The 24,298-nt window shown below is 43.0% G+C and overlaps 1 protein-coding gene across 1 annotated transcript; it reads right to left on the bottom strand.

Annotated features, from left to right (window-relative positions):
- Window positions 1-23,603, bottom strand: LOC310993262 (CMP-N-acetylneuraminate-beta-galactosamide-alpha-2,3-sialyltransferase 1-like; the record flags this gene model as incomplete). Its single annotated transcript, XM_083981576.1, has 5 exons — window positions 1-168; window positions 3,409-3,528; window positions 10,077-10,158; window positions 10,431-10,616; window positions 23,446-23,603. 5 exons carry the CDS (start codon window positions 23,601-23,603, stop codon window positions 1-3), a joined length of 714 nt encoding a protein of 237 aa, XP_083837702.1.
- Between the last annotated feature and the right edge of the window lie 695 nt (window positions 23,604-24,298).

Raw genomic sequence — 24,298 nt, 5'->3', positions numbered from 1 at the left:
TTACGATCCTTTATAAAAATGGATTTTCTTTGTCTTGTGAAGTTCCTCAATGACTTTATATTCATGTGTTCCAGGATGAGGTCCAGTTCTCAGGTTTTTGTTGTGGAGTACTTCAAAATAATGACCCCAGTTTCCATCACTGTCGGCACCAAACCCAAAGACACTGATCTGAGAAAACAAACATTAAACCTAGAATTTAAGGTATTGTTTTTGACATTTATAGGTTTTCGTAGCCTGCTCATTTAAAACAAAAGATGTGTGTAGACTTTCAACTATGTAGTACACAAAGTAGCAGAGTAGCAAAACCTGTTCAGCACTTATTTTCAAACGTTCCCTTTCCTGCTAAAAGCTGAATAAGAAGATCGGTAGCAGTAATATCAGGCCAGAGAAAGGAGACACTGTGTATCGCTTAGCATTCTATTTTGAAACAGGTTGAGTGAACAGTCCTTTAACACCAACAAGTACTGATTAAATAAACCAGATATTGTTTTGTCTTGGTCACTGACAGAGCCGGGCGTTAGCCGTTTCCCCTCTTATAGTTAATCATGTTAAGCTCAGATTTTCACCCACACGATTCTTGTCATGTGATTTTCATTGTGTTGCCGCTGTCTGAGTTCCATGGGTCCTTGGGTAGCTTCAGGCTACATTGATGTCATTAACTCTTTCACGACCATTGACGAGTAAACTCGTCACAGCCTGCCGAACGTTCACGACCATCGACGAGTTAACTCGTCAAAACCGTTTTTTTTTACAGATTAGGATAATAGACACTCTGAGGTACCCTGTGTGTGAATATGGTAGTCCTCTGATATGTAAAACTGTTTTAAACTACAATCAAAACATAATGTTTTTTATAAACTGTGTGATCTTGGTTTTGTTTGAGTAATCGTTCTCCTTGAATGCTGCTCTGGGGACAGCGTGCAGCGCTGTGCGGCTGTCGGCTACAGTGTTGCCACTTTCTCGCTGAATCTGGCGACTTTCCAAACCCTCTTTTGACAAAAGCGACCGACGACAAATCTGGCGACTTTTTCCGGTGCTGTTACAAACGTTTCTGGTTTGGAGACTCGGATCTGAAAGCCCGTTATCACGGCTGTTTTCACGGTGCAGCGGAGCGGGCGCTCTGCAGCGGGGGCTGTGACCGCCCCCCCCCCCCCCCCCCCCCACCCCGCAGCTGTCCAAGGTGCTGAACCGCGTGACGTTGTTTACACTCTGTGTTGAGGCTTGTCTGTGAAACGTGCGCTGCTCAGGGACTGGGCAGATTTGTCCCACTTGCTTTCTCCCCGACTCCGTTGTTAGAGATCTCCACACAGTAAAAGAAATACACTTTTTTTCTCCCCCCCTGCTCCACTCGAGCGCGGCTGAACCCGGCTTGAGCTCACAGGGGCGCGAGGCTGCTGCAGCCGCCGCTCGTGCTGACAGCTGACTGAGGGAGATGCTTTGGTTGGGTTTAGGCAATGAAGAAAGGAGTTGGTTAAGTTTAGTAAAAAGACCAGGTAGAGGCTAGACAGGCTAGAAGCATAATGAACATTATATGTCATTAATATGAAGTATTTGCTTGTTTTGCAGTTAATTATGAACATGATCCGTTTGACCCCAAAAAGAAAAAAAGGATCAATGCGCACTGCGCGCTGGGGGTTTCCCCAATAGCCTTTTCGGAGTAGCGGGGTCTTTAGAAAAAATAGAAAACCCCGCTATTACGATGAATGGAAGTCTATTGTCGGAAAGGCGGGGTGTAACCATATTTATTTAGCTGTATAAATGATTTGGGAGACATGCCACACTGCAGAGTAGCGGTAAAATTAGCCGATTGCCACTTGACACAAAAGTGCGTTTTTCTCTGAAACTAGAGCGGGAGCTCCGTTTTTGGAGAAACCCAGCTCTCTTCTTCTACTTCGTACTCACGAACGAAACGGCGGAAAAACTCGGCGTTTTTTCGAGGAGCACGTTGTAAAGTCATTCTTCAACCAAGTGAAGACCGTTTGTTTCTAGGTGATGTACAGAGTTCGGTTCGACGTGAGAAAAAGGTAAACAAATAGCCAAAAACATGTGGTCCTGAGCGGATGTGCTGAGGAATTAGTGTGGTCGCGAAAGAGTTAATGGTGTGTTTGTTTCCCTCCTCCCATCTATGGTTTTCGGAAGACTGTGCCTTCACCAGACAAGGCTCACATGTCCCAGGAATGGAATGGGTGGATCGAAGAACAAGTTCCCAGCCCCATTATTTTTTTTGTTTGGAAATTTCTCGTTAAAGCAGAAGTAAGCGGAATGTTTGTGTTAATATATTCCTCCTCATTCCTCCTCACTGCGTTACCGCGGTGACTTTTCACAGGCGCCACCTCCACCTGAGCCGACAGCTCCGGTGTCTCCGCTGAGTTTTGTTCAGTTTGTTGATGGGGGTGATTACTGATTAATGAAAACATACTTTTGAATGAAATAATCGATTTTAGTGACTAGATAACAGGAGAAGTTACACAATGTCCCTTTAATGGGGAAGAAAGCTTTTAGATTCTCTGCTCCGAGTACATGGAACAGTTTGCAGTCAGAGCTCAAACTCCAAAGTCTGGTATCTCTGAATGTATTCAAGTCCATGATAAATTCCATCACATCCAGGCTTCAGGAGTGCAAATGTTTTAATTGAGTGCAAATGTTTGACTAATCTTGTAAATTATTTTAACTAATTTTTAAAAAATTCAATTTTGTTTGTTTGTTTTATGTTTTTAATTAATGTGACTATGTGTTGAAACTATGTGCTGTCATTCTTGGCCAGGCCTCTCTTGCAAAAGAGATCTTGGATCTCAATGGGACAAACCTGGTTAAATAAAGGTTATAATAATAATAATAATAATAATAATAATAATGTTTTTTGTTAATGTCTTTCTGGTGAGTCTCTCTCAAATACAGTAGATGACACACATCTCTAACCAAACAATGACCAGAGAGATAACATACTGGAGGAGGATTGTATTTTACACATGACTCCAACAGTTGGGATGAAACAGCCTTTCATTGTGGACTAGAGCAGCTGACACAGGTGTAGCCTATATAATTACTCACTAATTAACACTGACTGTGGTCTGTGTGTGTGTGTGTGTGTGTGTGTGTGTGTGTGTGTGTGTGTGTGTGTGTGTGTGTGTGTGAGGGAGAGAGAGAGCGTGACTGGCACGGCTCAGTTCATCTTGTTAGGTACACCTGTGCTTTTTCTGTGACTGAGCTGTTCTTTTCCACTTCAATAGGTGTGAAGTGACAGTACCAGTTAGTAGCTGTTTATCTGTCACTGCCAATGCACAGATGCACAGATAAGCACGTAGTGCATCAGACACTTCATGAATGCATTTCTTTTTACTTCTTCCTCCTCTTTAACTTTACTGGGACATTGTATTGTCACCAACTGTCAGTCAGTGTTGAACCTACCTCATCACACATGTACATGCTGAGAGCCACAGTCAGAAAGCCAGTGGATGGATATCCGCCTTTCTTCTCGAGCCAGCTTTCATGAACGTATTTCATGAAAGCTGGACTGAGGATCATCACCTGTTATGAAGCAGAATCAGCCCTCATTCTGACACTTATCAACCATTCATTTTTACCATGAATGCACAATACCTTCTGTTTTATAGGCTATCTACAATGCAAGACATTCAAGTTCAAATATAAAATACTATTAAATACTCACCAGATCCTTGTTAGGGTTTGAATTGGCAGCAGTATTTTTTCTGTTGGAGGGAGCATTCATTTAGAATAAAGTGGAATTAAGTACACATTAAGTATTGTTTTGCAATCATGACATTAAAACCCAGAATGCTAATTATACACCTAGCACAGGCAGGCACATGCTACAGTCAGCGTCATCACACTAAACATGAAAACCAAGCTACTCTGCTAACACTTCTCATAACTGGGTGATAAGTAATAAAATAAAATATATGCATGGACTTCTGTTTAAAAAAAAAAAAATTACATTAATAAAAACCAAGCTTATTTTTTATGCCTTTTCTCTAAAATTGCATATCCATAATAAAATGAGTATATCTCTGCAACCACAAGGTCTATTTGAATACTTTTGGTGTCATAGTAAAGGGAAAAAATTGAGAAATTGCTGAGATGTGTAAATTTCAGTATATGTGTTACTGGTGAAGAGTAAATGAAGATGACACACAGAAAAAACTTAAATAAAATTAATATTCGCCTAAAAAATCATATTTTTGATGAGTGTCCTTTAGAATAATGCTAACATAGCTAAAACTCTCTATAAAATCATTGTACAACATATGAACATTGTCTCTGCAGTGGTTGATTCTGATTAATTGAAGCAGGACAAAATTATTGAGATTTTACTACAAAATATTCAGGCGAGTTTTCCAAAATGTCCATTTTTGGCACAGCTTGGAACCACCTGCCACTATAAACCATTGTTTAATCTTTATTTTCACACAATTTGCATAAACTAACTGAAAAAGAATCAATTGGGACTAAATAAGAAGTTCATTCCGGGCCGCAATACTTTTTTTCCCAGTATGGCCACGCCAAGACCCGCCTTGCTCCGCCTCTGATTGGCTGCCTCTGCAAGGCTAATGCTGCGTTCACACCAAAAGCGTCAGGAGCGTCAGCAGCACGGGCAGCAGACGCCCTCAACGCTCTATTCACTGGCTGCCAGCTCTAGTGGCCGGCGGGGAAAGGGGCGGGACTTCCGAGCAGCGAGGAAGATGTGTCCACTCAGGCACTCTCAATTTCTCCCGCTGTGAGACTCCCGGTCTGCAACTGGCTTCCGCCGCCGCGGCGACGCTCCTCATTTACATAAAGTTGAACTTCTCTCAACTTCTAAAGCTGCGTTCACACCGGACCTTTTGTTTTTCGAACGAGCGACGAGTTTACATGTTAAGTCAATGCAAACCAGCGATGGAGCGTTTAATCACCCAGGCGAAAAAACGCTGGGGCTCGGAGCGACAGCGACGGAGCGTTTTTTTGCTCTGTCGCTCGAGATGAGAAATCCCAACTCTCTGGCCGTCAGTCGCTCGTCGCTCAGCGCTGATTGGCTGCCGTAATCCCGGTGGTGCCGGTGTAAACAGAGACACATGCATCTTACCCTAACCTTAACCACTCCCTTCTTCATGCCTAAACCCAACCAGCAGAGTAGAGGGCATCGTGATAAGCCAATCGGAGGCCTAGTGGGGTGGGTCTTGGCGTGGCCATAGGTGGTTTTCAGATGACCTCACGCGGAACGTCACGACTGCAGATGGAGGGCAGGAAGTGTTTTGCCAGCAGGAAAAGAATAGGAAAATGCCTACGGTCTGCGCTGTCTACGGCTGTTCAAACCGGTCAAACCGGTCAAAATCAAAAAAGTTACTTGAGAGTTCCTAAGGTAGTAACACATAAAGGACTGTGTGGGAGGGACGGAAGTGACCATAGTAAACAAACGGTGTTCTAGCCTGTCCTACAGTAAAAATGGCACATAGAAAGAGGAGTAAAGCAATATATTAAGCGACAATATATGGGTGATTCTTCAATTAGGGGCACTTCTGACTTTTGGAATTTTGAAAAAAAAAATTCTTTAATCTCAGTTTTTTCTATTTCAAAAGGTCTATCAATTGGTCTGGAACAAAGATCTTAGCATAGCTTTGATTGCACTTCATGATAATTTTGATATAATGATGCTTTTTTCAAAGTGGTCACAGCAAAATGTCATTACCATCACAAAAACAAAACACTGATTTTAATACAAAATGATTTGACAAGCAAAGTTTTCACAATCATTCCAGTAAGTACAAAACATGCTCTTTAAAATCATGTTTTAAATATTCGTAAATACATTTAAAATACATTTTAACAGCTATTTCTCTCTAACTTTTTAATATATTGCCTTTTCTCAACAATGAAATATTGTGTAATATAATGTATATTCTTTCAGAAAATTCAAATTTAGACTTTTAAACATTACTACAATGATTGAGGTAAAATCCATCTTGACAAAAAGTCACATTTTTTTTTATCAAAAAATGTATTGTGATGGTAATGACAATGTATTCCCGTAATGATAACACGTTTTGGTAATGACATAACAATTAACACTAGTGTTTTTTTGTTATTGTTTTTCACAACAAACAAAAGATTAAAGAAAAACTACTTTTCAAAAACAATAAAGACAAAACAATTAAACACTTAACCTTCCATTAAAATGTATTACTTGGTAAACTACCACATTGCTTTGCATTGCTTATGTAACTAGAAAAAGAAAGCCTTTCCAGCAGGAAATCCGTGTGAATGCTGAAAGTAGCTGAAGGCCATTGCTAAAGCAATGCCAAATGAAGCAATGCTGAATAAAGGGCTAAAAGCAGTAGAAATTTAAAAAATGTTTAAGAAAATGTTGAAATCCTGCATGTTTACGTGTAACAGTTGAAAAGTTTGAAGAGTTGAAATATGCAGCAAACCCAACAGTAAAGAAAACTGATGAACCAGTGCTAACATAGCTGAAGCAATGGCTGGGAATATATTAAAGTAGAGCATGTGAGAAGGAGGAGAAATAGTGAGAAATAGTTGAAGATTGTTATAAAAAGATGAAACATTGAAGTGCACGCGTAGATAAATTGATAGATAACTGTATGAACCATTATTATATGAACCGTATTGACCGTTTCATTAAGCTGGGGCCATGTTGACATCTTAAAAAATAAAAATGTAAATTACTGTTGGTCACTTTTCAATTATGTATCATAATGTAGGCTAGTAAATAGTAAATTAAGATAATATATTCTAGTTATAAGGTAATAAACCCATAAATTGTCATTACCGTCACTGATTGTCATTACCATCACAGTCACTTGTGTGATGGTAATGACATGTGATGGTAATGACAATTTTGACTTTTTGCTGAAAATGTTGGCTATATTTTAGACTTACTAAGCTAACTGGTTAGCTAGCATACAATGTACACTGAATATATGTAAATAAAGTTACATTTCTTAGTAATGAATAAAATACTCAAATAGTAACCTGTTTGGTAATGACGCCTAATAAACATACTCTCAGATCAGGATATACAAAACATCAAATTAATTACACATGTGGGCATCAAAAAATCTGGGTTATGCCTCATGTCTTGGAATGTTCCTTTGGAGCATCTAATTTGCATGCAACAATGTAAGTAACTGTTTGTAAAAGCTTAATTGATCTCTAAAATGTTGAGTGTGATGGTAATGACAGATGTATGAGGGACAGCGATATTTAACTATAAATAAATTGCAAATTGAACAAATATAAACTATATGAATTTGAAAAATGTCTTTTTAAGTTGTTATGAGGAAATGCAAAGTAAAATTTAAATGAATTCTGTCAGGACCACTATGTCAAAATAATATTTATTTACTTGCACAAGTTTTATTTGGCGGTATGGTACTGTTCTGGGACCCCCTGCTCTTCCACGCGCTCGCGTGGAAAGCCTGAGGCAGGAAGAGCACCTCCCTGCCCTTCACGAGCCATCATGAACGGCATAAGCAGGGAGCGCAGCAGCAAAGAAAACCCAGACAGAGCAGAGCAACCAACATGTATACAATGACAGGAGGAGCTGGGGTGGAGGTGGGTTGCAAAAAAGCCGGCAGAGGAAGCAGCAGCAGCAAGGGAGGTGACGTCGGGCTAGAGCAGTTTAAAGAGCGCGCTCTGAATGCAGTTCCCCAATAGGAAGCAGCCACGGGGAGTCAGCTGAGCCATCAGCTGATCTGCACAGGTGAAGACAGTTACGCTGTGCTGATTAAAGCAGAAGTAAGCGATCCGGTCGTTTTGGCTAATGCTGCGTTCCAGGCAGGCTTTTGAAACCGTAAATTACAGCTTCAAGTCACAACTTACGACTTTGTAGCGTTTCAGGCAACCCACTCGTGTTTTTCCGACCTGTTTTACCTGTGAAAGTCACTATAACGGCCACTCGTAACTTCCGACCCGTGAACTCGTACCAGATCGAACTGGTATGACTTCACAGGTCGGAAAAACACGAGTTACGAGTTTCCTTGAACGCACCATAACAGTCCTCGTCCCTACGTCACCACATTCACGGCGTCCCTTGGCTGCACACACAGCCCTGCATGCCGTTCTCTCTCCTCATTGGATAAAAACTGTAGGATACGATAAATGTTTTCTCCTCGGCTCAGAGCAGAGCAGAGTGACTGACAGACCCGTGTTTCGGTCCAAACACTCTATGTAAGTGATTGCTGTCGGAAGAACTATTTAAGACTTATATTAACACAAATATATCACTTACTTCTGCTTTAAGAGCTTGACGTCATGGCCTGCCAGAACTAACGCTACGCTTGATTTTAGCACTTTTTATTGCCTTATTATAGAGGCAGTGACGGCTGGTATCAATGGGCTAGTGGGGCTAAGCCCTCCCTGCATTACACAACAAAAGATGAGGAAAAAATATTATATATAGCCTATATTATATTCTCTAAATAACATACAAAAGATTGTTTTAAGTCTTAGTAAAAGCGGAACTGGCAACAATATTAAATAGTTTCAAGAAAAACACAGGATATCTCTAAATGGGCTCATTTTAATCAGCCCCAGCTCACCGAGTCTGCTCTCATTCATTTTCCGACTGTGGATGATTGACAGTTGCCAGGTCCCGCCCTCGCCATTCACCGACTGTTGGGGCTAACTTCATTCAGCCCACAGGCCGATCGGTTCTGACCAATCAGCAGCGGGCTGACGCAGGGTCAATGATTGACAGTCGTCATGTCCCGCCCCCTTGGTTTACTTGTCATTGGGGCTAATTTCATTTAGCCCAACACCGCTGTTTTCAGACCAATGACAGGAACCGGAGGAAAAGTTGTGTTGTTGTGGGAGGGAGAAGACAGAAACAGCGGCGCTAGGCGCTAGCATCACAGGTAGCATTAGCATACTTTACTGCTCTAAACTGTCTTTGCTAACATGAACGAAGTGGAGAATCTAGTTTCTAAACTCACTGGGAGCACCAGACTTGAATGACATGGCAATAACAGACCAGAAAGGCCGTCGATATGAGCTGCATATATCGTCTTTTTTTTTTTTTTTAATTGAGCAATATCGTCGGGTGTGTGTGCATGCGTGCGTGTGTGTGTGTGTGCGTGCGTGTGCGTGCGTTTTTTTTTGGACTAGACCCTTAGCCTACTTAATGCAGTGTGTAGGCCTAGTTAGTTGCTATACTTTTGTGAGATGGGATAACCCTAACTTTTAGCTGTGTTAACCATTTAATGGGTATAATTTATTTATTAGCCCACCCAACTAATTTGACCACCAGCCGCCACTGTATAGAGGGGATGTCAAAAAGTCTGGGTTGGGGACAAGCCCAAAACAGTGAAATTCTTGCACATTTGAATTTTCAACACACTGAAAAAGTATTAAAATGTCATCATTGAGACACAGTTATTTTTTTCATAGCTACTACAACCTAACCTTAACAAATAATTGTTTTTTCTAAAAAAACATTTTTTTCTTGAAAATTCACCCTGGGGACAGAAAAACTCCCTTAATTGAAGAATCACCCATATATTTAAGCATCAAAGATGTTCAACCAAACCCACATAGTTTGAAACAACGTTCAAAACACACACAGCCAGTGTCACAACTAATTGCATATAAAGTCTGCTAGCTTAATGCTAACGTATAATGTAAAACACCATAGACGGGCTAACAGAAATTAGCATGCAGTTTACAGCCAGTAAAGCTGCTAAAAACTGTTTTAATTCTGGCTTTAGCGCTGTTAACACGTCACCGTTTAATCCAGAGTCTGTGATCAGTTTATAACGCTGGGGAATTTGCTCCGATGTTTGTTCTGGGAGAAGTGCAGAGTCTGTGTGAGCCCCGACCGTGGCAGTGGCAGTGGACATATAATATGACTATATTCTTTCATAATTGTGCAGTGGTGGCTCTGTGATTGTTTTGCATGTCTTAAAGTCCCCCAATTGGGGGACACAATAGAGAGAGTAGTAGTAGTAGTAGTAGTAGTAGTAGAGAGCCTAGAATACTCACCCTTGATTGAATTTCTGGAGAAGCCATAGTAAATCCTTAATCTTGAATGGAAACAGCACTAGATGAGTGGTGCTGTTCAAACGAACAGCGCTTTCTGGATACATCACATGATGAGTTGTTCTGCTCCCAACATCTGCTTCATAACCTTTGGTAGGCCCACGGTTCATTCTGAATAATACAAGGGAGGACATATTTAATATCATGCCATTACAGGTCAGTTATATGGTGACTGAGAGTTACATTCAATGGAAATGATGCTCATGTTTTGTATTGGCAGAAAAAAAAGATGACTGGATTTTAGATGTTTCTGTTAAACTTCACAGGAACATTTATCTGAATTTGGCAACAACATCACTCACACTATACATTTTTTAAAGGCATTAATGTTGTTATCATTCAATGACAAACACGTGCACATTTCTATAATTCTGAAGCTTTACCTTATTATGATGTCATGGTAATCTATCAGAGGTCCATAATGTGATCTCTTCAGATTAGCAGAGTTGCCCACCACAGCACAAGTCCTGCAGCGTTCAGGGCTGCCTTCTACAACAGCTGGAGTGGGTGGGAACGTCTCAAACAAGCTTTTCACTGTTGCATTGTAGTAACTGAAGTTGTAGCTTTCTCTGTAAATGCGCTGACACACATAACAGGCAGAACATTAAGAACATTAGCACTGTTACAGCATTATATTGTGAAGCACTCAGAAAACACTTTGTTACTGAGGGTTACACTGACCACAATTCTTTGTTACTAATGTGTCATCGGTGTGTCGACAGTCATTTTTAGAATCAGTCTTAAAGGGATAATTTAACATTTTGGCAAATTGGCCCACTGCCATAACCGCTATAGTCATTGCATGAGGTTTGTTACCTTTAAAGCAGAAGTAAGCGGAATGTTTGTGTTAATATAAGTCTTAAATAGTTCTATCTTCCGACAGCAATCACTTCTATAGAGTGTTTGGTCTGAAACATGGGTCTGTCAGTCACTCTGCTCTGCTCTGAGCCGAGGAGAAAACTTTCCTTGTATCCTACAACCTTTATCCAATGAGGAGAGAGAACGGCATAAAGGGGCGGTCCTCTCTGTGTGTGCAGCCAAGGGATGTGCGTGAATGTGGTGACGTAGGGACGAGGGCGGGGACTGCTAACTCCATCTGCTGACAGGAAGTTAGCCAAAACCACTGGATCGCTTACTTCTGCTTTAACTCTCGGTGCAAGCTGTTTTTAGAACGGCGGAGCAGAGCCACGAGCTGCTCAGAGCTACGGCTAATGGGATTTCTTGGTTTCCCTCATCAAACTCATCAAATACACAATCCAACAACTCCACAACGCTCTGGTGGACAAGTTGTGACCTGCACATTAGGCTTGGGCGGTATTAGGGTAATACTTTATACTGCAGGTGTTTAAAAATAGCAACGGTATCAATTTCAATACCGTCATGAAAAAATGTGATGCACTTATATAGGAGATAAGGATTAAATATTAAATAAAAGTAATTTAATGTCTAAAATTGATTATATGTCCAGTAGCACTTATGTGTGGTTGAATTTTCAGTTAGTTTAATATGTTTTAGCCTACTTTTACACCCCCCCTCTCCGCTTCCCCGTCGGACACGTTCCGCCATAGTCACTCTCACTCACACACACATCACACAGCCAGATCGCTCTGCACACAGTTTATGAACTTGATTAGTTTCAACAAGTCGGTCGGGTTTTACCGTTATGCCCGTTTATCACCAATAAACACAGTAGATGAGGGTGGGTGAGTGACTGAGCTGCGGCAGGTGGGGTGGGGGGTCCGCGGCGTGGAGCGGTGCGGGACTCTGACTGCAGCGGGGACTATCATGTCTCTGCTCCGTGACACTGTGAGACTGACCGCCGGTGAGCCTGTGGGACGGGTCCCGCTAATCGTTGAAAACACCAGTGATACGTCTCCAAACCAGAAACGTCTGGAACAACATCGGAAAAAGTCGCTCTTGACAAGAAAAAAAAAAAAAAGGGACCGGACCTGCCGTGTCTTGTAAAAACAAAAAAAAAACTGACAGCAAGTGCGCAGTGTTGCCAACTCCTCAGTAAGCAAAGTCGCTATTGGCTGTCGTAAAAGTCGCTAAAAGTCGCTAAATGACGTCATTATCTCAGGGGGGGGGGTGTGCCGGCGGCGGCGGCCAGCGGCGCTCTTTATGTCTGTGGCGTGGAGCAGTGCGTCCCTGAATGCAGCGGAGGCAGCTCCGTGACACTACTGTGTGTAGGCTGACTACCTGTGAGTGCCCGCGGCAGCGCCGCTGCTCGTTGAAAACAGCTGTGATAACGTGATTTCAGGTCCAGAAACGTTTGTAATATCACGGGAAAAAGTCGCTAGATTTGTCGCTAGTCGCTTTTGACAAAAAAAGTCACCAAGAGGGGTTGGAAAGTCGCCAGATTTAGCGACAAAGTCGCCAAGTTGGCAACACTGCAAGTGCGTGTCATGATGACTTCCTGTATCTGGCCCTTCAAAATAAAAGCCCTATAGCCTTTCATATACAGTTCGTCATATTGATTTTGACTTAATTTTGACGAGACAGGGCTCCAAATGTTTTTTTTTTTTTTTTTCCTGACCAATCGACCAATGAGATTTTGGTCTGCTAATGCTCAGCCCTAGTATTCAGTTTCTGATTGGTGAAGACACAAGCCAATGTTTGGTAATGCCACTTACGTCATCATTTTTAATTAGTCACGGTACCGTGGTAAAATGTGGAGGAAGTTTGACGGTATCAAAATTTGGATACCGCCCAAGCCTACTGCACATTCACCACGCTATGAGATAATAACACGTTACCAGACAAGAGTTGTGTTAGAGGGAAATTCATGCAAAACCGCAGATGCGCGTTGCCTTCAGGGACAGTTTTTCAGAAAGCAGTCCCTGCATTTCCCTCTAAAACAACTCTGTCTCGAACATTCCATTATTATCTCATAGTGTGGTGAATGTGCAGCTCACAACTTGTCCACCAGAGCGTTTTGGAGTTGTTGGATTGTGTATTTGATGAGTTTGATGAGGAAAACCAAGAAATCCCATTAGCCTCCGTAGCGTAGCTCTGAGCAGCTCGCAGCTCTGCTCCGCTGTTCTAAAAATAGCTTGCACCGACAATTAAAGGTAACGAACCTACTGCTATGACTATAGGGATTATGGCAATGGGCCAATTTGCCAAAATGTTGAACTATCCCTTTAACAAGAAACAGCCTCAAGGAACTGTTAAAAGTACAATAAACAAAGCAAAAAAAATGTCTATTTGCATGTAATGGAGTCCTGAGAAGAGAACAAAGTCACACCCACACTATGTGTGTTGTAATCACTGTCCCATGTCTGAAACCACACAGTGTCTGCACAGTTCAGTACACAGCATTCAGAGGAAAGGGAACTTCCAGAGTTTCCTCCAGTGAAGAAATCATGGTGTTCAAGAAACATAATTGCTACATTATGTTATAGTGACCTGATATTCAGGGACCAGAAAAAGTTAGGCATGATAATGTTAGCTACAGTAATTGGTTGCTGATATGAAAATCTTGCTATTTTTCACTGGTTAAGATTGCTCTGTAGAGGAAGAGATATCTGGAGCATACATGGGGACAAATTATTGAATCATGGTTTAAGTACTGAGGGAACTGCAGACCCGTTTGATTAGTTATGAAATTATTAATAGAACTTATTGGACCCCATGTAAAATGGCACGGTTAGGACTTAGAAATTCTGGCTTGTATTGGAGATGTGACACTTTTCGTGGTAGACTACTTTTGTATGTTGTACTCATGCCCCATGATAGACTTACTATGGTCTAAGATTATCTGATTTATTAACACTGTGATGTCCTCTACTCTGGTACAACAACCGCTGCTTTGTCTATTAGGTGTGTTACCAAAGGGAACTAACTGTCCACCAGATGGTATGGTCTAGAACAGCTTATTACTGGATGCAGGGTAGTGTTGCGACACTGGAAAAACTAAAGAAGTTATACAGGTGAAGGAATGGTTCGACAAGATGTTCAAGATTGCTTCCTATGAACGACTTAGTTATAGGCTGCGAGACAAGGAAAAGTTATAAATGAAAATAAGGGGCTCTTATACTGCAGCATCTTGATACAATGGTGGGTTGCACCAATTAGGCTAACTCCACCAGTCTGCATTTGTATTTGTATAGGTGTAGGTATACTGTTGGACTCCCTCTGTACGTTTCTTTGTCTTTGTTTTTTGTAGAAGCTCTGTTTGGGCTTGGTTTAGACTTGTGGTATGTATGTATGTATGTATGTATTTTCTTGTTGAAAACTAATAAAAAAGTGAATTACAAACATTGCTCTGATTTGCTATCAATGCTACCATGGGCTAATGGTTATGGCTGGAATTTTTTTGTTGACTCTTTATTCAGTTGTGTGTGACACTTTCACAGGTGTTACAACACCTACGTTTACTCTTAAATTTCATTTTTAATGAATAATAATGATGGTAATTAGTTGTTCTGTGGAATAAACTGATTCAAACTGATGAAGAAAATGAGGGCAGAGAATAGGTAGGCTATAGTTCTTGCTAAAGGACACTCAATCTGTCTCCAGACCAGATTTTTGCTGTGTCTTAAAAGATAAGTTGACATTTACCTTCCACCAAATGAAATCTTCCTCTGAGATTGCACTTTTTCCTGACAGAAAGGGCTTAGGAGATGAGGTGATAAGTTCAGTAAACCAGGGATCACCGTCTGTTAAACACTTGGGACACGAACAAACACTTGACTCATCAGAGCCAAGGGAAAATACAGACACATTCCACAAGTGGCTGATAAACAGGGTGACTGCAGCGATGGACAGCAGGAATGTGACAGCCCTGAGTTTATTCATTCCAACAAGCATCTTGGCAGTTTGAATGGAGAAGAAATGTGATCTGATCTGTGGATACAACCAACAACAACAGGTACAGGTGAGTTGATATCAAATTTACAGCAGAACATGAAACTAGAAACTCAGGCTGGACTTGTTGTGTCAGCAGTTAGCAGTGTCACCACACCAAGCTTAAGAGTTGCTGGGAGCCAAGAGAAAAGATTTCAACTTCAACAGCTGAGTCGTTCTCCTGTTCTCTTCAACATATTCAAACACCATTCAAATTGTACTGTACAGTAGCCTAAATGTAAATATAGAACATTGCTTCTACAGGGAACAATAACGTTAACAATGATCATCTAAGAAAGAAGGAATCAAATAAAAGTAAATGAAAATGTGGTGTTAAGGCTTAGAATCAGCATTATTAGAATAGTACAAGAGTATTTCATTACATCTGTAACAAAGATTATAGCCATGATATACAGCTTTGATCATTCAATAAATGTATTAAAATACTGTTTTAAAATATAGCTTATTCTATTAAAGGAAAGAAAAAACCTCTGACTTGTCTGTTTACCAAGTAACTGTAAACTTGACAGTTTACTGTATTGCTAGACAACAGGATAAAAACTATAAAAAATAAGAAAATAAAAATAGTGAATAATGATGGCTTACCTGTTAGTGCACTGGCAGTAACTTAAATCCTCAGCCCTTGGCTTGCCACCTGTCAGCTCACCTGACTCTAAAACGGATCTCTACAAATTCCATCTCATCAGATGTCACTTCCCTGTTACAAATCAACAGAATGCATGACAGTATTTAGCCAATCAGGCAGACTGGAGAGAGAGGAAAAAATAGCAAGAGAGATATAGAGATATAGGTTTATTATAAGGCTGTGTTGTGACCAATTATAGGCTACCCAGCAGAAAACGTAAGCAGCGTAGGCAGTCCTTTATTGAGGCCTTTGTTTGTGTTTTTTTCTGTAGCCGTTGTCAGGTCTGGACTGGAAAGAGGACACAGGTGCAGAGTGGCAAAAGGCAGAAGCCAGTTTTATTTAAAGGTCCCATATTATGCAAAATACACTTTAGAGCGGTTTTCTATCAATAATATGCATCCCCGGCCTGTCTACAATCCCCCCTGGTATGAAAAAAGTTCATCCTCTCTCTTTTTTGCTTTCTCTGTCTTTAGAAAATGTGTGCTTAAACAGGCCAGTTGAAGATAGTCTGTTGGTGACGTCACCGACAGACTCGACGCCACCCCCTAGGTTGGTGGCACCGCCCCAGGTAAAGGTTTGCCACGCCTGAAGAAATTTTCTAAACCGTGCCATTTTTTTCCTGCTTGTTAACATAGCTCTGGTTAGAACAATGGCGAATGTACGACCTGGAAGAAGCTGTTGCTCTGTTGTTGGCTGCACAAACGAGCGCCAAAGTCATCAGATATCACCGCATTTCAATCAATAAATGTTTTAAAATGAGTCTGGTCGCTTTTCCGCTGTCGCCCCCCTCCCCTTTATTTACGTAAATGTGGTGATTTCAGTACCCAGCTCCTCCTCACTTTTCATTCTCAAACTAATGCCACTGCCACAGTTGTAAAATTTCATCAATGAGACCAGCATTAATCTCCTAAACAGAATTTAACCAGCCAGCGGTAAACCTCTAAAAGCGTGCGGATACGTTACTTGGCTCCGTGCCGGCAGATCAGCTCAGTAGAGCGGCTGCTGCTGTGACAGCCGCTGCCACGGTCCCCGGTCGGGGCTCACACAGACTCTGCACTTCTCCCAGGACAGACATCGGAGCAAACTGACCACAGACTCTGGATTAAACTTTCTCGCATGAAACTGTGACGTGTTAAGAGTGCTAAAGCCAGAATTAAAACAGGGTTTTAGCAGCTTCTATGGCTGTTCGTTTGCTGCGAAACGGCGACAGCCGATGCTAATTTCTGTTAGCCCGTCTATGAGGTTTTACATTATACGTTAGCATTAAGCTAACGGACTTTATGCTTAGTTGTGATACTGGCTGTGTGTGTTTTGAACGTTGTTTCAAGCCTAGTTTGGGACTACATGAACCACGAGACCGCACTGGCGGCAACGTCAAGAGCTGTCGCCAAGCTGTTATATCAATCGCTCTGGCCATAGTGATACATCCATAAACATTAGCCCATGCTACCGTTAGCCACATCCTGTCCCTGAGGCAGAATCTTTCCTACTATGGCCACGCCAAGACCCGCCTTACTAGGCCCCTGATTGGCTGAGAGGGGCAGGCAAGGCTGTGACAGACGGAGCTCATTAACATTTAAAGGTGCAGGCACAGAAACAGCTTGTTCTCAGCAGAGCTCATTTGAGCGACTTTTAGACAGCTGACATTCAGGACCACAGATCAGTTTGGGGCAACACATTTCGAATACAGTTTAGTTGGACGTCTGACAGCTGAGTGAAATTGATTAAAAAGAGTATAATATGGGACCTTTAACAACAAAAAAACCACTCCAAAGGAGAGAAACAAAAAACACTGAGGCAGTGAGGCAAAACGGCAAACAGGCAAGGAGACAAGAAAGCGCAGTACAACTATGGGTGTGGTCGATAGGACGGCTGGGGTGAACCAACGATCAAACATTACGGCACAGGACAAAGGGAGACACACACACACACACACACACACACACACACACACACACACACACACACACACACACACACACACACACACACACACACACACACACACACACACACACACACACACACACACACACGGGTAATGAGGAACAGCTGGAGACAATCAGGAATAATCAAGGCAGGCAGACTGGTGACACACAAGGGAAGGGCAGGTGACCTGAAACAAGAGGGCGGTCTGACTGATCACACCTCAGATATGTCCTCAACCTGTTTTAGGTGAGCTCACACCTGAATTTACATAGATCTGCATGGTGGAATTAGGTGGAAGCGGAACTACTGTACATGGAGGGGAGGGTTGAAGAGTTGACATGTAAGTGTAGCATGAAAACATGAACTTCATCACAATATCCCAGGGGGAAAAGCTTGTATGACTTGGTTGTTCCTAACACTCACATCTCTCATCACCTTTTTCCCTCATTTTATAACAGGTCTATTCGTCTCTAGGTTCTCATCTCAATGCAAGTCATTTGTCCAGTACCTTAGCCAAAAAAAACAAAAACAACAAAAACTTTACTTTGTGACCAATGAGTGGCTAGTCTTTCTCCCACAGATGCACCCTGCAAAAGATCTAACCTTCATGAATTAAAGGGACATTGTGTAACTTCTCCAGTTATCTCTTCAGGAAAATCGATTATTTGGTTCAAAAGTCTGTTTTTCATTCATCAGTAATCCCCCCCATCAACAAACTGAAGGGTTCCTTTCAGCTCTGAATTAGCTCTTCATATCATTCATATCTACATGGAGTGGGTAAGCTCGGTGCTGGCTGCCATGTGGTGTCTCCATGTTTTTACCTTCAGTGGCAGTGTGACGGTAGGTAACCACGGAAACTCAGCGGAGACTAGTGATGGGAATTTCGGCTCTTTTTGGAGAGCCAGTTCTTTTGGCTCGGCTCACTAAAAAGAGCCGGCTCTTTCGGCTCCCAAGTGGCTCCATTTGAGATTTTCACCTTGCACAATCTACACTCTGCCTTTGAACTGCTTACTGCTTATTTAAATGCCCCCCCCCCCCCCCCCCCCCCCCCCCCCCCCCCCCCTCCGTCGGACGGTCAGACTGTCAGATGGGGAGAGAGAGAGAGAGCGAGAGAGATGCCACAGGCTCGTGCTGGATGTGCTGGTTGATTATTCGTTTTTACCCCCCCCTCCCCCGTCGACCTGTGGCTTTCACTACAACAAGCAGAGGGAAAAAAAAAACTAAAACGGCTCCTCACTTCAAAGAGCCGGCTCTTAGAGCCGGATCTTTAATGACCGACACATCACTAGCGGAGACACCGGAGCTGTCGGCTCAGGTCGAGGTGGCGTCTGTGAAAAGTCACCGTGGTAACGCAGTGAGGACGAATGGAGCGTTACACTGATGCTGCATTCACGTGCAGTCGGGCAGACGGCCGTCGCTAACAAACCAGATGTCATTTTAGTCACAGAAGTCCAGAGAAAGCCGGTAAAACGTGGGTCAGGTAAACAATACCACATCTCCATGACAACATATTGTCACGTGTATCGTTTTGCCTCGTGCTGACGGACCACTTGTTTACATAGAGGCTTGTTTATGCCGTTACGTGCAGCGGCTGTCGTCCGTCTGCCGTCTGCCCAATTTCACGTGAATGCAGCATGAAAATTACGATTAAGTTGCTTGTGATATACAACCGAAATGCTAGATGGGAGGAATTCCTACACAATGTAGCTTTAAAGGTTTCATGACCTTTAAAGGTCATGAAACAAAAACTATCACTGACCTTGTTTATAGCTGTACTCTAGGAGAAAGTGAGCTCAGACCAAGATAATCAGCAGCATATTAACTGCTCTTAACTGTCATTCCATGAAATCGGTAACTTTTGTGTCCCCAAGAAGTAATCAGTCATAAAATTACGATAACAACAAATTAATATGTAATTTAAAAATATAACATTACCATGTCTTCTCTCCTTACTATAACATCAAATTAAAGTCAATTAAATATAATTTAAAATAATTAAAATGACTTTTATGCTGATGAGGGTGAGGTTTTTGGCCTGTCCCTCACTGTTGTTGTTGTACGTCAACAGGACTTTTAATTTGTAAAATGTTGGCAAAATGTTAAAATGTTCATATTTACATATTGTTTTAAGTATGATCTTATTGTAAAACAGTGTTTTTGGTAATAATATATTAATTATTATAAATATTTACCAATTTATCGGTGTCCCCTGATTTTATGTCAACCCTGTTACCCTAACCAAAAAACCCTAAAAAAATAATGGAACATTCCAGATTTTACATGATTGACAGGAGTTTGCATCATCTCTGACCCAGGATGCTAACAGCTCAGTGACAAGTAACTTTCTCTCATCTCTGTTGCGCTATTTTTGACGTTTTTTCAAGGTTTGAGCATACAACGTCAACCCTGTTACCACTTTTTAACATATAGATCTAAATAATTTTCTATTTCTCATAATATAATCAATATCTACAGGTAATTAGCTACCTACCTTATCTACAGGTAAAGTAGCCTACATAGCTTGCACTTTAGCTAGCATTTATTTCAGCTAGCAATGAGCAAATTAGCTTGAAATAGTCAACCCTGTTACTGTCAACCCTGTTACCTTTGCAGTGCAGACAATAGAATCTGTGTCCTGTCATCTATTACTCTTGTCAACCCTGTTACCATAACCTCAACCCTGTTGTTGTCATTAATTTGATAAAAATGTTAAAAAAAAATTGACTTTCAACTGTTGACATTATAATTCAAACTATATAGACCATATATAGAAAATAATCTCAATAATTTCTAATTAGAAATACTGTATATTGTAAAGTTTGTCGGTAACAGGGTTGACAAGATTAGGAAAACATTAAAACTGTAATAAAATATAAAATTCCACAGCCTGATATGGCACAACATAATTTCTTGTTATTTTAAACTTTCTTTGATTCCTGGCTAGTTAAAAAAATAGCAATTAAATATAGTTTAAATTTTAACTTTTCAAAGTTGAAAAGTTACAGATTTCATGGAATGAGAAGGTCATGGCCCTGAAAAAAAATACTGCCATGCAGAAATTGCTATTCATGCAAGCAGTTTTGTTTTACTTGGCACGGCCAGTGACTGATCAGCCGGTGTGAAGGACATTGCCTGAAGTCAAGCTCTACAGACCATTGCTCACAAAACAGCACAAAACTGCAAGGTTAAACATAAAAACAAACCTTGTAAAAAAATAAAAAATAAAAACCTGAGGGATGTTGGCAGCCTGTTCTCACATCAAAATGAGAGTATGGATCAGATGGTGATGTGGATTGGCCAGGACCACCACAGAGAGTGCACATGTAGGCTATGTCACTTGGTTAGATCGTTTAGAAAAGAGGAGGGGTAACAAGCTGATAAAACATAGGCCTATATTGCACTAAAGAGTAGAAAGAGATTAATCTAATGTAGTCTAATCCAACACTTATGGATTGTCTATAGACTCTATGTAGCAATAATATTAAAAGATGCAGGAAAAAGTAGAGGTAAACAACAACTCCACAGAGACTGCAGCCGACGAGCACACAGAGAAGACGCTACACGTTGCTAGGCAACGCAGTAGTGGTTGTTAATGCTGAAACACACCTGCCCTGTGCCCCAGCGCCATTCTGCACCACGAGATCCTCCACAGCCTGCTGTGATCCGCTTCTCTGCCCACTCTTTAGACCAGGTCCTGCTGCATCCACCTGTGGCTCAGCAGCATGGAGGTGCTGCATCCACTCAGCAGCTGTGTGACTCCTACTCCTCACACACACACACACACACACACACACACACACACACACACACACACACACACACACACACACACACACACACACACACACACACACACGTATATACATATATGGCTTACAGTATTATGTGAAGACGCAGCAGGCACAAGGTTGACATCTGCTGACGGATTTGTATGCTACACTTACCACATCCTCTAATAGGCTACATTTTGCAGCAAATTGCTAATATAGCAAATTGCAATCCATTTATCTCAGCCCTAACGTATCCAAACACTGAAAATATTTTAAAACTGAAATACTTTACTGTAATTCATTAATTATCCGTTTCACTGTGGATTTCTGTCTATAGTTGTTGTTATATAGCTATCTATTTGGCACATGCTGCCCAAAGTAGGCTACACCCACCAGTGAAGGTTACGAGTGGCTGAAGTTGAATGAAACATCATGGCCGGGGTGAACTGAATGCTCAATGTAAGTAAATAGATTACTGTAAGTGGTGTGTAATCAGTATGCCAAAAAAAGTTCTACTTAGTTAAATATGTTAGGTTTATGTAACACTTTTCCATCCATCCATCCATCCATTTTCATCCGCTTATCCGGAGTCGGGTCGCGGGGGCAGCAGTCGGAGCAGGGATCCCCAGACTTCCCTCTCCCCGGACACTTCCTCCAGCTCTTCCGGGGGGACCCCAAGGCGTTCCCAAACCAGCCGAGTGACGTAGTCACTCCAGCGTGTCCTGGGTCTTCCTCGGGGCCTCCTCCCGGTGGGACATGCCCGGAACACCTCACGAGGGAGGCGTCCAGGGGGCATCCTATACAGGTGCCCGAGCCACCTCAGCTGGCTCCTCTCGATGTGGAGGAGCAGCGGCTCTACTCCGAGCTCCTCCCGGGTGACAGAGCTCCTCACCCTATCTCTAAGGGAGCGCCCCGCCACCCTGCGGAGGAAACTCATTTCGGCCGCTTGTATCCGGGATCCCGTTCTTTCGGTCATGACCCAGAGTCAATGACCATAGGTGAGGGTGGGAACGTAGATCGACCGGTAAATCGAGAGCTTTGCAATTCGGCTCAGCTCCTTCTTCACCACGACGGACCGATACAATGACCGCATTACTGCGACCGCTGCACCGATCCGCCTGTCGATCTCGCGCTCCATTCTCCCCTCACTCGTGAACAAGACCCCAAGATACTTAAACTCCTCCACCTGAGGCAGGCACTCTCCCCCGACCTGGAGGGTGCAAGCCACCTTTTTCCGGTCGAGAACCATGGCCTCGGACTTAGAGGTGCTGATTCTCATCCCAGCTGCTTCATACTCGGCTGCAAACCGCCCCAGTGCATGCTGAAGGTCCTGGCTCGAGGGAGCCAACAAGACCACATCATCTGCAAAAAGCAGAGATGAAATCAAGTGGCTCCCGAACCGTACCCCCTCCGGCCCTGGGCTGCACCTAGAAATTCTGTCCATAAAAATAATGAACAGAACCGGTGACAAAGGGCAGCCCTGCCGGAGTCCAACACGCACCGGGAACAGGTCTGACTTACTGTCGGCAATGCGAACCAAGCTCCTGCTCCGGTCATACAGGGACCGTACAGCCCTCAGCAGAGGGCCTCCGACCCCATACTCTCGGAGCACCCCCCACAGGATGCCACATGGGACACGGTCGAAAGCCTTCTCCAAGTCCACAAAACACATGTGGACTGGTTGGGCAAACTCCCATGCACCCTCGTGCACCCTACGGAGAGTGTAGAGCTGGTCCAGTGTTCCACGGCCAGGACGAAACCGCATTGTTCTTCCTGAATCCGAGGTTCGACTATCGGCCGAATTCTCCTCTCCAGCACCCTGGAATAGACTTTCCCTGGGAGGCTGAGGAGTGTGATCCCCCTGTAGTTGGAACACACCCTCCAGTCCCCCTTTTTGAAGAGAGGGACCACCACCCCGGTCTGCCAGTCCAGAGGCACTGTCCCCGACTGCCACGCGATGCCGCAGAGGCGTGTCAGCCACGACAGCCCCGCTGTGTGTGGAGGTGAGCCCGACTATCTCTAGCCGATACCTCTCAACCCCCCGCACGAGCTCAGGCTCTTTCCCCCCCAGCGAGGTGACATTCCATGTCCCTAAAGCCAGAGTCGTTGTCCGGGGAATGGGTCGCCGGGGCCCCCGCCCCAACCTGCCACCCAAAACACACGGCACCAGCCCCTCATGGTCCTTCCTGCGGGTGGTGGGCCTACTGGAAGGCGGGCCCACGTTGCTCCTTCGGGCTGGGCCCGGCCGGGTCCCGTGGGCAGAGACCCGGCCACCAGGCGCCACCCTGGAGCCTGGCTCCAGGGTGGGGCCCCGGTGACGCCAATCCGGGCGACGTGAACTTCCTCGGTATAAATCCACTCATGAGGGGTTTTGGAACCGCTCTTAGTCTGACCCGTCACCTAGGACCTGTTTGCCTTGGGAGACCCTACCAGGGGCATTAAGCCCCGGACAACATAGCTCCCAGGATCATTCGGGTGCTCAAACCCCTCCACCACGGTAAGGTGGCGGTTCACTTTTCCTTTTTGAGTAAAAAGTAATAATCATTTTTGATTGATTTGATTCTGATAACTTAAAGCAATAACTTGCACACAACTTAAAACAAATTAGTGATTTACAAATTAAAAATGATTAATTCCACTAATTTCTTATGTTTCAAAATGTGTCTGATCAGGGTAAATCGTCTAAAGGCAGGCTTACACTGCACGACTATTCGTCTGTTCACATCTCAAACTGCACGAGCTTCCCTCTTCAGTCCTACGTCTCAGATCAGTCTCAGACTCCCACTAATTGCACGTCGTTCTACGATTGCTCTCCACCACGATTACCCTGTGATGCCGCTGAGATTTGTGCTGCTCTATAATTGCTCGATTGTAAACATCAAATTGACATTGGTTCCTGTTGTTGGTTCCGGAGAATGGCTGACGAACGGCAAGTCGCGCTTTTTGTTGGTGCTTTTCTGTGCGCTGAAAAGGAAAAAGCCGCCAAGTGCAGACAGAGATTGTGGGCCAGAAGTTGGTTGCAGAAGCGTGGCATATATGGACTTTCAATCCTGCAGCA

This window comes from Trachurus trachurus (assembly GCF_905171665.1).
Source record: "Trachurus trachurus genome assembly, chromosome: 11".
Classification (NCBI taxonomy): Eukaryota; Metazoa; Chordata; class Actinopteri; order Carangiformes; family Carangidae; genus Trachurus; species Trachurus trachurus.
This window is presented reverse-complemented; position numbering and strand designations above follow the sequence as displayed.